The 13,961-nt window shown below is 39.7% G+C and overlaps 1 protein-coding gene across 1 annotated transcript in view; it reads left to right on the top strand.

Annotated features, from left to right (window-relative positions):
• The window catches only part of lamc3 (laminin, gamma 3), a 574,068-nt gene that overhangs the window by 544,207 nt on the left and 15,900 nt on the right, over positions 1–13,961 (top strand). Inside the window, exons 20-26 of the mRNA XM_060912770.1 lie at positions 1,464–1,540; positions 1,859–1,993; positions 2,999–3,233; positions 3,686–3,829; positions 4,612–4,714; positions 10,748–10,950; positions 11,372–11,512. Of these exons, the coding sequence (XP_060768753.1) occupies positions 1,464–1,540; positions 1,859–1,993; positions 2,999–3,233; positions 3,686–3,829; positions 4,612–4,714; positions 10,748–10,950; positions 11,372–11,512 (1,038 nt within the window). The remainder of the gene's footprint in view (positions 1–1,463; positions 1,541–1,858; positions 1,994–2,998; positions 3,234–3,685; positions 3,830–4,611; positions 4,715–10,747; positions 10,951–11,371; positions 11,513–13,961) is intronic.

Here is a 13,961-nt window from a genome sequence, read left to right as displayed (position 1 = left end):
ATTACATACTAATTGTTCCAGTTCTTTCCCAAAGCATATGGTGTTTCACAAAAATAATATAATAAATAATAATATTGAGTAATTTTCAGGAGAAAAGTTATGAGCTAGACCTAAAGAGATGTATTGAAAGGTGTGTGTGTGTGTGTGTATATATATATATATATATATATATATATATATATATATATATATATATATATATATGTCACATTAATTGGAGCATAGTTTTACACCGGATGTCTTTCCTGCCACAACCCTCCCATTTCCAGGCTTGGGAAAATTATGGACCTATGGACAATTTAGAGTAGCCAGTTAACCTAACTGCATGTCTTTGGACTGTGGGGAAAACCAGAGCACTCAGAGGAAACCCACGTAGACACAGGGAGAAGATGCAAACTCCACACAGAAATGCCCCCACCAGCCACTGGACTTGAAAACAGTACTTTCTTGCTGTGAGGCAACAGTGCTAACCACTGCACCACCATGCCACCTGAAGTGTGGACAATTTATATGAATCATTATTTCATATGGTACTTAAAGGATATTACACAGTTGTGTGAAGATATGAAGTTTATCTTCAAGTAATATAGACTGTGTGTGTGTGTGTGTGTGTGTGTGTGTGTGTGTGTGTGTGTAAATACTCAAGTTAATCAAAAGAATTTTAATTTTGAGCCAGTTCACCATTTTGACAGTGTACATCAAGTCATTGGGAAAACACTGGGAGTGATGTCATCAGTGTGAAATATGAAGAAATGTGTCACTCAGATCCACAATGTATTTCGTATGAAAAATGTGAGTTTTTCAACACGAAAGCATAAACTTCATATCTTCAAGCCAACATGTAATTTTCTTTTTATTATATAGGCATATTCACAAACAAAAATACCCACATTTAGCAAATCAATTCATTGATTTCCTCACAAGTGACATATTGAGAAATATGTCACGGTTGTAGTTCTCCATGTCCCAGATGTAACGCGTATGAAAAATAGGAATGGCATATTTCCCATGAAAACACTTGTGTCCATATAATACAATCAGTTATTTTCTGAAATGGCATTGTTAGTGTGCATGTTTTCTTTGCCTAAAATATAAATGTCACACTGGCGCTGGACTGAACATTGTTCATCCACTGACTTGATATCTTGCAATGACAGACAGACATACTGTAAATCCACAATAGTATGTAACTGAGACATGCCTCTATTTCTGAACAACTCTGGCACTTGTGGATAACTCCTGCACAAATATATAAGCCTGCAGTTAATGAGGTCTGAATACTCATTCAAGCAATTTCAATATAAATTCCTGACTCAGCTCTGAATACAGCTGTATTCAGAGTTGAGTCAGGAATTTATATTGAATCATATATCATCTGAATGTGAAGTAATTTATATTGATCATATGTCATCTGAATGTGAAGTAATGTAATATCTGTGTTGACTCCTCTCCTCCTGTCTCAGGTAATCCCATTCATAATCCCAAAAGGACAGACAGAGTGGAACATCCTTGTGAATGAATCAGAAGCTTTGATGAAGAGGTGGGTTGGGAAATTAAACTTTAATTAAACTGCAGACATGTCGACTCATTGTGTCTACCAGTCATGCATGTAGAAAAATGAATTGTGCGCCTTGGAGTAATGAAGCAGATAATGGTGTTCAAAACTGGTGGCTTCACAAAGGGCTCAATATGAGGCTTGAGAATTTTGATGATACATAATTTTCAGACAGCAACTTTATTCAAATGATATAAGAGTTCAAAATTATTGAGATTATTTTGGACCATCATTGGGAGCATTTTGACCATCAGAAGTATAATAACTAACTGATATTAAGACCCATGTCATTTTTTTTCCCAGTCACAAAGAAATGGCTGCTCATATCGAAGGGCTAGCTGGAGAGGCTTTAAAAGTGTCTAATAAAACTTATTCCATACTGCTGGATCTACTGGAGGATAACTCAACAGAGCACCATTTACAAGAGCTTACTGAGCAGTGAGTAATCATGTGTGTATGTTGTATAAAAGCTGAAACATCATGGGAATATGTTGCTGGTGCATATGAAAAATAGTTAGCAAGATGACTGTTTTGATTTAATCATGTACGATAAGCTAATATTTTCACTGACAGTACTCAAGAATATAATATTTGCATTTTTAACAATTCAACAAACAGGACATTCTTGGATTAAACTGAACTGTCCTGTTTCCACACCTTTTTGCTTGACTTGGTGAAACACATACATGCACATCTACACTGGTCAGCCATAACATTAAAACCACTGACAGGTGAAGTGAATAACATTGATTCAGAAGAGCTACTGTAGCACAAACTGCTGAAAAGGTTAATACTGACACCTTTCTGTTTTAGTCAGCATTAACTTTTTCAACAGTTTGTGCTATAGCAGCTCTTCTGTGGGATTGGACCATATGAGCTAGCCTTCATGCCTCAAGCAAACCACTGAGCCTTCAACACCCATGACTCTGTCACTGGTTCAGCAGTTGTCCTTCCTTGGACCACTTTTGGTAGGTACTAACTACTGCATACTGGGAACATCTTACAAGATGTGCCATTTTGGAGATGCTCAGACCCTGTCATCAAGCCATCACAATCTGGCCTGAGTCAAAGTCGCTTAGATCCTTACACTTGCCCAATTTTTCTGCTTCCAACACATCAACTTCAAGAACTGACTGTTCTCTTGCTGCCTAATATATCCCACCCCTTGACAGGTGCCATTGTAATGAGATAATCAATGTTATTCACTTCACCTGTCAGTGATTTTAATGTTATGACTGATCAGTGTATAGAATACATATGCATATATATATGCTTCTATTTATAGTTCCTGGTGTTTTACGTAGCTGTCTGACTAGCAGAGACGTTTAGCAGTTGCATCTGAGGTTACAATTTTGAAAAGTAAAAATCAGTGTGTGTGTGTGTGTTTTACTAACTAGACCATGAAGATGTAATAGTGATTGTATATGTGTCTGTGTGTATCAGACTGTTAGAGATGCAGCGGCTGAAGGAGACTCTAACACGACAGGCAAATGAGACCCATGCTGCCTACCTGTCAGTGGAGGAGCAGAACAAAGAAACAGAGGCCATTTTACAAAACGTCACCTCCACTCTCCCCAAACAGAACAAGGACATAAATAACATCTCTCTGAACACAACATCTGCAGAGCAGCTCAGTGAAGCAGATGATACAATAATACGGAATACACAGTTGATCCAGGTCTATACACAGATCGTTTTAGAAGGCCAAAATACATGACACATTAATTAATTCATCATGCTAATAGTCATGTAGAATTATGAGCTGTACATGCATGCAGTATTAATACAAGCCCTTTAATTAAAAGTTTCGACCAATATGGAATTTCAATTAATTTTACAGACTAGAAATATAAACTGTTTTCTCAGAGAGAAAAATGTACATTGTACATTGACCCTCAGAACCAGATGAATGTAATTTACGAGGATTTTTTTTCACTCTGTCTTGATGGGTTTATAACTTGGAATCTCTGCAGAAATTAATCATTAGAATGCATTCAAAAGATAAACATATGGCACGTACGACTCTGGTTAACAGTATCTTATGATACTGTTAACCAGAGTCGTACGTGCCATATGTTTATCTAAGGGCTATAGCTTTTAAGAATGAAAATGTAACCACTTTGATTTCAGACTCTAGACCTGACCGACAGGATGGCTGAGCTGGATTTGCTAATCCAGTCCAAGGAACAGTTGCTAAATAAGACCAGAGGGGAGTTGGAACCACAACTAGAAAATGCACGCAACAATCTAAACACCACTGAAGAGTTCCAGCAGGTGAGTTCAGAAAAGAAATACAGTTTGTACTCGTGTTGTAGTTAAGACGACCTAAACCAAGACCAAGTCATGACCAAGACCAGAGAGTATCGAGACCGAGACAAGACCAAGACTTTGAACGGTTGAGATCAACTCAAGACCAAGACCATGGCAGGGCGAGACTGAGTCAAGACCAGGACCAGACCAGTGGGTGTGACGGGGGTGGGGAGGGATGACAGCCGTTAACAGTAAATTTCAAATTAGCAATGAGTCACGTTATTGGTTACATTTGAAGCAGGAAATTTTACATCCAATCACACTAATGATATTAACAAATAAATCAGAGCACTCTACCATGCGCCCTTCTAGTCTAGTCCTGTGGCTGATGAGAAGTAGCTTGAAAAGATCCCAGAATTGTGCAATTTACGAACTTTTTTCTTTTCTTATGACATATGCAGCCATCTTCGAGACAAACTGTTTTAATTATCTCAAGTTATGTCTGTTAAATGTTAGTTTTAGATTGGTTACTCATTTCTAGCATATCTTAAATAGATATTGTTTTAGGATGAAAATCAGCAATTACACTGATTGTGACTATAGAATTCTACATAATATAAAATTACACTATCAATTATTAAAAAAAGGAAACAATACAGTACCTGTAATAAAACATAAACAGGCTCTAAAAGCTCTTTTACATATGTATAAAGATCTCCCCTAAAGCTTGTCATTGCTTGTTTGTTGTTGACATTGTGTCTCTTTTTCCTTTCTCAATATCATATCATCTCCTTGTCTCTGTAAAGCTGACGGCACTTGCCCAGGGGCTCAGAGAGACAGCCCTTACTTCTGTCGTGGAAGGAAAGAAAATAGAGTCAGAGGCATCCTCTCTGCAAAGACATATAAAAGGTAAAGTTTTAACCACAGAGTCCTCACACAAATCACGTGCTTAATTAATTAATTAATTAATTAATGGCTTGCTTGCTTGCTTGCTTGTTTGTTAAATCCATCACTACACCTTCTTAATGTGTTATTTCTAGCATAATATCCAATCGTCTCTGGGTTCATAAAATTGAGTATGTAAAAAAAAAAACCCTGCAGCTTTGAAATTGGAATGTAAAGTAGAAAACAAAAGAATAGAAATAGAATAGAAAGACTAGACTTGAATATATTTTATAAAAATAGAACAGCAACTACAGGATCATAAGGTTGACAAGAATACACAATAGACCGAATACAGTGTCTTGCAAAAGTATTCATCCCCCTTGGTGTTTTTCCTGTTTTGTTGCATTACAAGCTGGAATTAAAATGGATTTTGGGGGGTTTACCATAATTTGATTTACACAACAAGCCTACCACTTTAAAGGTGAAAATTGTTGTTTTATTGTGACACAAACAATAATTAAGATGAAAAAAAACAGAAATCTGGAGTGTGCATAGCAGTGGCGGCTGCTGGTTTTTAAAACAGGGGAAGCCCATTTTACGCATTCATCGTAAAACCTGTAGGCCGGATATCAAAGCATAGACAGGTGTGCCCCATTAGCATAGTGAACTAGACAACCCTACCTAGTGGCAGAAAGTATTTTTGCTTGTACATTTCATGTTATAGTCTGGCTTGCCAGGCTAGTGCCTCATATCCTTAATCAAAAATATCAAACATCCAAAAATCACTGGCTATTCAACGAAGAGCCTTGAACATCATACCCTGATATGCAACACAGAGTCTTTAACACAACACCCAGCTGTGCAACACATCCTTGAACATCTTCTGCAACACAGTCTGGAAATTCATAACCAGGTAGGCTATGCAACACACAGAACCTTGAATATTATACCCAGGTATAACCTATAACACAGAGCCCACCATTCTCTTAACATTACTGAACAATATACACACTTCAGATTCATGAACATTATATGATGCACACTATTTATACACAGATTCTGCCCTCCACTCCTTTTCCAGAAAATGGTCTGTGACCCTGTCATACTAGCTGGTTGTGCTTTCCAGAGACTTCACCAATTTCTGTTAGCAGCTAGCACTGCAGATCCCAATAAGGCTCAAGCTAGCCTACAACCAGATTGAACTACAAATGAAATAAACGAGTGAATTCACGAATGATCAAACTGATAGAATGGATGAAAGTTAACGGAGCACAACGAGTAATATTTACATTTATTTACAGAGTAATGTACAGAGACATCAATGAGAAGAAACGTTTATATGAAAAGAAATTCGGACAGCACTTTGGCACATGACTACACTTTCTCGACATCCGCTAGGGACTGACTAATCATACTTCCGTGTTCCTCGCCGACAGAGCCCGCCCTCCTCATGTCTTTCAAACACTACCTCCAATAATCCTTCATCAGCCCAGCTTCTTGTCCCTCCCACTGTCTCGTTTAGTCCCAGAGAAGCCCGGCTTCCCTGGAAGTGACGATTTTGTCGATTTTAACCAATAACAACTAGCCGAAATTGGCTGTTCAGAGCCGTCTCATAGACTGCAACGGATACCCGGCTGCCAGCGCATAGAGCCCATTGAAATAAGAAAGGTTACAGCGTGTTGCCAGATTGGGAGGTTTTAAGTGCCTTTTGGCAGGTTTTGAACATATTTTGGCTGGAAAATGACAAGAGTATCTGGCAACGCTGGTTACAGCCTGGCAGCAAAGGTGATTCTCGTAGCGAACTGCAAGTTCGTCAGACATCACTCAAATAAGTTACAGGATAGTTATGAACGTAAATACAATCTTGGGCATATATTATGTTATGCAAGTTATTGTTTTAATGAGAATTCAATGTCGTAGATGCCGCAGTTTGGGGAGAGAATTTTAGGGGAAGCTTGGCTTCCCTTGTTGTCTCTGAGAAATCGCCCCTGGTGCATAGGTATGAAACCCCTAAATAAGAGCTGGTCCAACCAATTAACTTCATAAATCACATAATTAGTTGATTAAGATCCACCTGTGTGCAATCAAAGTGTCACATGATCTGTCACATGAGGCCTGTATAAATCAACCTGTTCTGGAAGGACCCTGACTCTGTAGCACTACTAAGCAAGCAACATGAAAACCAAGGAGCACTCCAAACAGGTCAGAGACAAAGTTGTGAAGAAGTATAGATCAGGGTTGGGTTTAAAAAATATCCCAAACTTTGAATATCCCACGCAGCACCATTAAATCTCTCAACTCATCTCATCTCTAGCCGCTTTATCCTGTTCTACAGGGTCGCAGGCAAGCTGGAGCTTATCCCAGCTGACTATGGGCGAAAGGCAGGGTACACCCTGGACAAGTCGCCAGGTCATCACAGGGCTGACACATAGACACAGACAACCATTCACACTCACATTCACACCTACGGTCAATTTAGAGTCACCAGTTAACCTAACCTGCATGTCTTTGGACTGTGGGGGAAACCAGAGCACCCGGAGGAAACCCACGCGGACACGGGGAGAACATGCAAACTCCATACAGAAAGGCCCTCGCCGGCCACGGGGCTCAAACCCGGACCTTCTTGCTGTGAGGCGACAGTGCTAACCACTACACCACCGTGCCGCCCCAACAACAAACATTTCTTGTTATAACAGTATACTATTTATCTTGTTATAATGTGATAAATTATTGTTATAACACATTTCATGTTGTAACAATATTATTTATTATTGTTCAAATATAAGGGGAAAGGCATGTTTGAATGATGAAACAGTGTGCAGAGAACAGATAAACCGAGGATTGTGGCTCATTTACACAATTTGATTAATTTCTAATTCCACCCGAGACTAGTTTATCTCCTTATAATGTGAAAAGTTTCATCATCTCCATTGTAGAACAATACTGAAACATCAAAACTATGAAATAACATTTACAACCCCAATTCCAAAAAAGTTGGGACAAAGTACAAATTGTAAATAAAAACGGAATGCAATAATTTACAAATCTCAAAAACTGATATTGTATTCACAATAGAACATAGACAACATATCAAATGTTGAAAGTGAGACATTTTGAAATTTCATGCCAAAATATTGGCTCATTTGAAATTTCATGACAGCAACACATCTCATAAAAGTTGGGACAGGGGCAATAAGAGGCTGGAAAAGTTAAAGATACAAAAAAGGAACAGCTGGAGGACCAAATTGCAACTCATTAGGTCAATTGGCAATAGGTCATTAACATGACTGGGTATAAAAAGAGCATCTTGGAGTGGCAGCGGCTCTCAGAAGTAAAGATGGGAAGAGGATCACCAATCCCCCTAATTCTGCGCTGACAAATAGTGGAGCAATATCAGAAAGGAGTTCGACAGTGTAAAATTGCAAAGAGTTTGAACATATCATCATCTACAGTGCATATCATCATCAAAAGATTCAGAGAATCTGGAAGAATCTCTGTGCATAAGGGTCAAGGCCGGAAAACCATACTGGATGCCCATGATCTTCGGGCCCTTAGACGGCACTGCATCACATACAGGCATGCTTCTGTATTGGAAGTCACAAAATGGGCTCAGGAATATTTCCAGAGAACATTATCTGTGAACACAATTCACCGTGCCATCCGCCGTTGCCAGCTAAAACTCTATAGTTCAAAGAAGAAGCCATATCTAAACATGATCCAGAAGTGCAGACGTCTTCTCTGGGCCAAGGCTCATTTAAAATGGACTGTGGCAAAGTGGAAAACTGTTCTGTGGTCAGACGAATCAAAATTTGAAGTTCTTTATGGAAATCAGGGACGCCATGTCATTCGGACTAAAGAGGAGAAGGACGACCCAAGTTGTTATCAGCACTCAGTTCAGAAGCCTCCATCTCTGATGGTATGGGGTTGCATTAGTGCGTGTGGCATGGGCAGCTTACACATCTGGAAAGACACCATCAATGATGAAAGGTATATCCAGGTACTAGAGCAACATATGCTCCCATCCAGACGACGTCTCTTTCAGGGAAGACCTTGCATTTTCCAACATGACAATGCCAAACCACATACTGCATCAATTATGGCATGCGTAGAAGAAAGGTCCGGTTACTGAACTGGCCAGCCTGCAGTCCAGATCTTTCACTCATAGAAAACATTTGGTGCATCATAAAACGGAAGATAGAACAAAAAAGACCTAAGACAGTTGAGCAACTAGAATCCTACATTAGACAAGAATGGATTAACATTCCTATCCCTAAACTTGAGCAACTTGTCTCCTCAGTCCCCAGACGTTTACAGACTGTTGTAAAGAGAAAAGGGGATGTCTCACAGTGGTAAACAATGCCTTGTCCCAACTTTTTTGAGATGTGGTGTTGTCATTAAATTTAAAATCACCTAATTTTTCTCTTTAAATGATACATTTTCTCAGTTTAAACAATTGATATGTCATCGGTTCTATTCTGAATAAAATATGGAATTTTGAAACCTCCACATCATTGCATTCTGTTTTTATTTACAATTTGTACTTTGTCCCAACTTTTTTGGAATTGGGGTTGTAGAACATCAATGGAATTATGTGGGAAACAAAAAAGTGTTTAAAAAACAAAATATGTTTCATTATTTTTTTAGAGTCTTCAGAGTAGCCAGCATTTACCTTGATGATGCTTTGCACACAACTAGTATTATCTTAACCAGCTTCATGAGGTAGTCACCTGGAATGCTTTTCAAGTAACAGTTGTGTCTCGTCGAAAGATAATTAGTGGAATTTCTTGCCTTCTTAATGCATTTGAGATCAAACAGTAAATTTTATATATATATATATATATATATATATATATATATATATATATATATATATATATATAAAATCCATATTATGTCAATCCATATTATGTCAAGAACTGCTCAACTAAGTAAAGAGAAACGACATCCATCATTACTTTAAGACAGTAAGTGTCTTTTAATTAATAAAGATAACCTTTGACTGGTACTGTACGTTATCATTTCTAAAGTAACAACTTACACAGGGATTTTGTATAAAAGACACTCCATGTAAACAGATTAATGACTGTGTGTAATTACTGATATTGTGAAGATTTCTGTTTAACATTTTTTGGAAGTTTCCAGTGTCTGCACTTTTTTATCATTCAGGAACCACTTTGCATTATGCCACATTAGAGCAGTGATTTAGGCCAAGTTTACATTAGACCGTATCTGTCTCGTTTTCTTTGCGGATGCACTGTCCGTTTACATTAAACCGCCTGGAAACGCCGGGAAATGGGAATCCGCCAGGGTCCACGTATTCAATCCAGATCGTGTCAGCTCCGGTGCTGTGTAAACATTGAGAATACGCGGATACGCTGTGCTGAGCTCTAGCTGGCGTCGTCATTGGACAACGTCACTGTGACATCCACCTTCCTGATTCGCTGGCGTTGGTCATGTGACGCGACTGCTGAAAAACGGCGCGGACTTCCGCCTTGTATCACCTTTCATTAAAGAGTATAAAAGTATGAAAATACTGCAAATACTGATGCAAATACTGCCCATTGTGTAGTTATGATTGTCTTTAGGCTTGCCATCCTTCCACTTGCAAGTGGTAAGTGATATGCGCTGGGATCACACACACAGCGGCTCAGTCCCGAATCACAGCTTGTGCACTTCACTCGCGTGCTCTGTGAGCTGCGCAGGGCCGGAGTGCGCACCCTCCAGAGGGCACTCGCTGTTCAGGGCGGAGTGATTTGGAGCGCAGGATGCCTGCGGAGCGGAGCGTATCCGTGTATTGGTGTTGCTGTGTGCACGCAAATCGTGTATTGGTGTTGCTGTGTGCACACTAATCGTTTTAAAACGTTAATCTGATGATCCGCTGATACGGTCTAATGTAAACATGGGCTTATTTTCCTGTCACAGAGCACTCCCTAATGTTTTATTCTTTAAAGGAAGACTAGAAAATGCAGGGCAGATGGGAACATTGCTAAGAATCAAATCGATTAAAATAGAATCAACAAAAAGTTGTACAGTGTATGATTCTGTCCTCTACAACAGGCTTAGAGAAGGAGTGGGCTGTTGTGCGTACTCAGACCCGGGCAGCTCTGAAGCGAGAGGGCATAGTGAAGGAGAAGATCCTGACAGAGGTGAAGAAGAAGGTGATGCATGGTAAGAGAGCACTGAGACCTGCACTGGAGAATGCGATACAAGCAAGAGATGCAGCAACGCAGGTCCAGAAGACAGCTAATTCCGCAGCTAAGGTACGTTTCAAATGGTGTTTCGCACAAATGAGAAGTTCCCAAAATAATTTCTTGCAAAGATCTTAAACAGTTATGGTGTGACCAAAGTTTTAATCCTCATTTGAGGAAGTGAACGTTTTCAAAACGTCGCAAATCCAATCATATTCTCAATTAATACTTGATTAATATTACTTTATTATGTAGCTACTACTGATGCACGGAAAGATGACAAGTGGAAAATATCAACAAAGCCTCATAAGGTTTTTATTCGTCTGATCATTTGAAATGAGTCGTAGAAGGTCAAGATGATTGGATGTGTGTCTTGAAAATATTTCACCACACATATTACTATGTGGATTTGTAACATTATAACTCCAGTCCAGTTTCTTTCCCATTGTGGATGAAGAAAAGGAAGCTAATTCCTTATGCTAATGTCTTTTAGGATGCTAAAGCATCTTTGTCACAGGGAAAGCAGAAGAAGAAGGTGTCTGCCCAACTGAACACAGCTGTGAACGCAGCCATGCAGCAGTTGACAGAGCAGGAAAATTTAGCTGCTCAGGTGGCAGGAGATGTGCAAGACGAGGTAAACAAACCATGTGTCCTGTGACTTGTTTGTATTTCTGTCAACTTAGTACAGCTTGCAAAACCTTAATGCTCATAGCACATCCTGACATGATTTATTCCTTTAATACCATGGCAATTTTTTTGTTGTTAATGAGCAAACTTTTTTTCATCAGTTCATAGATCTGTTTAATGGTGTGGAATCTCCATGAAACAAGTTCTTTCTCATTACCAATTAGTTTATAGCCATTATATATAGTCATTCTCTCTCTCTCTCTCTCTCTCTCTCAAAGTTAATAAGATAAAAACAAAAGCAGCCTCCTTCCATAAATGTGAAGATTCTCAGTCATCCAGGTCATAGTAAACTGTGGGTGGTAAAAGAGAGCAACTGGACTTGCTTGAAGATTCTTGAAAACATTTCAGCTCTCATCCGAAAGGCTTCTTCAGTTCTGTCTGACTAATATCTAATATCAGGTATTTATCCTCTCATGGATGAAAAGCAATCCTAAGGTGTCGCTGAGTCATCCTGTTGGTGTGGGTCACTGGGGGCTGGGTGTGAATGGCCTAGAGAGTCGTTGGGGTGATCAGTGGGTTGTTGGTTCTCTCTGTCCTCCTGTGAGTCACTAAAAACAGCTGGGTTTTGGTGTGCATTCAGTTGTCTGGGAAGTGTGCCAAGGACTGCATTGTAGGTGGCTGATAAATGTGGCAGATCACAGAATCCAGGGACACATGTCTGCCCAGGGGCATTTTGAGTTATTGACAGATTCAGAAAGTACAGTTTCTAAGCTTTCCAATGATGCCTTCCATGTGGAGAACTGACAATATTTGAAGAATGTGTGGCCTTTTGAAAGTGTATACTTCTTAAAACAGAAAAGGGAGAAAATCGCCCTCAAAGTTTTCCATCTCAGCTACTCTGGGTGTAGGGCAGGCACATAATGGTGCTCATTTGCATGACATTAAGGAAAGCTCTACCCCCTACGAGCTAGCACGATACTACTTTCATGTAAACAAAGATCACCACGTCAATTTTTCTTCCATGCAAAGTATGCCCAACACAATTATGAAGTACAAAAATAAGTCCTAAAGTATACTTTAACGTTTTGTGGTTGAAAAATTACTCACACCGTAAGAAAGAAAGATAGCACGATGATGACACAACTAACACAACACTAGTTTCATGTAAAGCCTCGGTCACAACCGGCCGTACAGTACGCGCTCCTACAGCCGGTCTACACGCAAAAAACGCAAGAAACACACGGAGAGCGCGCATGAAACGCACGAGAGCACGTGTGTGAAAAGCACGAGAGCGCGAGTGTGATGTGCTGATTTTCGAGCCGCAGACCGGCCGCAGAGGTTCTTTGTCATGTCAAACAAACTCTACGGGCGCTTACGTTTTTTTCAGGTTGCAAGACAAACTTACGGCCAACGTGCGTCTTTCTCCTTGAACAACAAAAAAAAAAACGCAGCGATTTGGGAAATGCCAAAAATCACACGGCCAAAAAATCATACGTCCGGTTGTGACCTAGGCTTAACCAAACCACAACACTCTCCGTTACATGCAAAAATAACCACACAGCCTTAGATTAATAAACTTACCCCATCAGAAAGAGAAACGGCGCCTTGCACACACCAATGCCTCCGATGGAATATAATCCTAGAACGGTCCGTGTATCATCCAATCATTCAAGTATTCCATTCAATCTGGAAAACGAGGTTGCGGTTTTTTTTGCTAGAAATGGTGATCTCCGATGTAAATACCGAGTGTCTGTTTGCTTCGCAGTGTTTGCTCCTCTGCGCTCTGTTTAGTAACTCATTCCATAGTGAAATCACACGCCTGTATGCAGGTTAAGTAGCCATGCTCTCAGCCCGGATCATACAGCTGATTCGTGGAAAAAAAAAACAAATGACTTAAATCTTCATGTGAATGGCCCATATGGTAATTTACCCACACCCCCCAGCAGGCTACAGTCCTGACAAAAACGAGACAATTTGCAACAAAAAATGTATGCTTTTCCAACAAAACAATCTATTATCTGAAATACTGATTGCATTCTTCAAGATCTCAACTTGCACATGATGGAAAAAAACAAAAATCACAAATTTCGAAAAAAAAATGCTTCTTTTGCGATTATCTCGGATTCGTTTCTACCGACATGTGTCCCTGGATTCGGTGAGCGGTCACAAATGGTGTCTTAGGCCCTGTCCACACGGCAACGGATTCAGGTGAATCTGATAAAATTGTTTATCGTTTCGGCCTGGCATCCACACAGCACCGGCGTTTTGGGTGCCCCACAACGATATTTTTTGAGAACGGGTTCCAGAGTGGAAAAATCTGGCAACGGCGCCGTTGCGAAGTCGTCTGGATGAGTAGAACGGATTTGTTTACGATGATGTCACAACCACATGACTAGAACAAGCAGCACCCTCGCTGTTTTGTATGAACCACTGCATTGCATTCACTTTTGTATACA

The sequence above is a fragment of the Neoarius graeffei genome, chromosome 28 (assembly GCF_027579695.1).
Source record: "Neoarius graeffei isolate fNeoGra1 chromosome 28, fNeoGra1.pri, whole genome shotgun sequence".
NCBI lineage: Eukaryota > Metazoa > Chordata > Actinopteri > Siluriformes > Ariidae > Neoarius > Neoarius graeffei.
The sequence above is the reverse complement of the archived record's forward strand: the minus strand, read 5'-3'. Positions and strand labels throughout refer to the sequence as shown.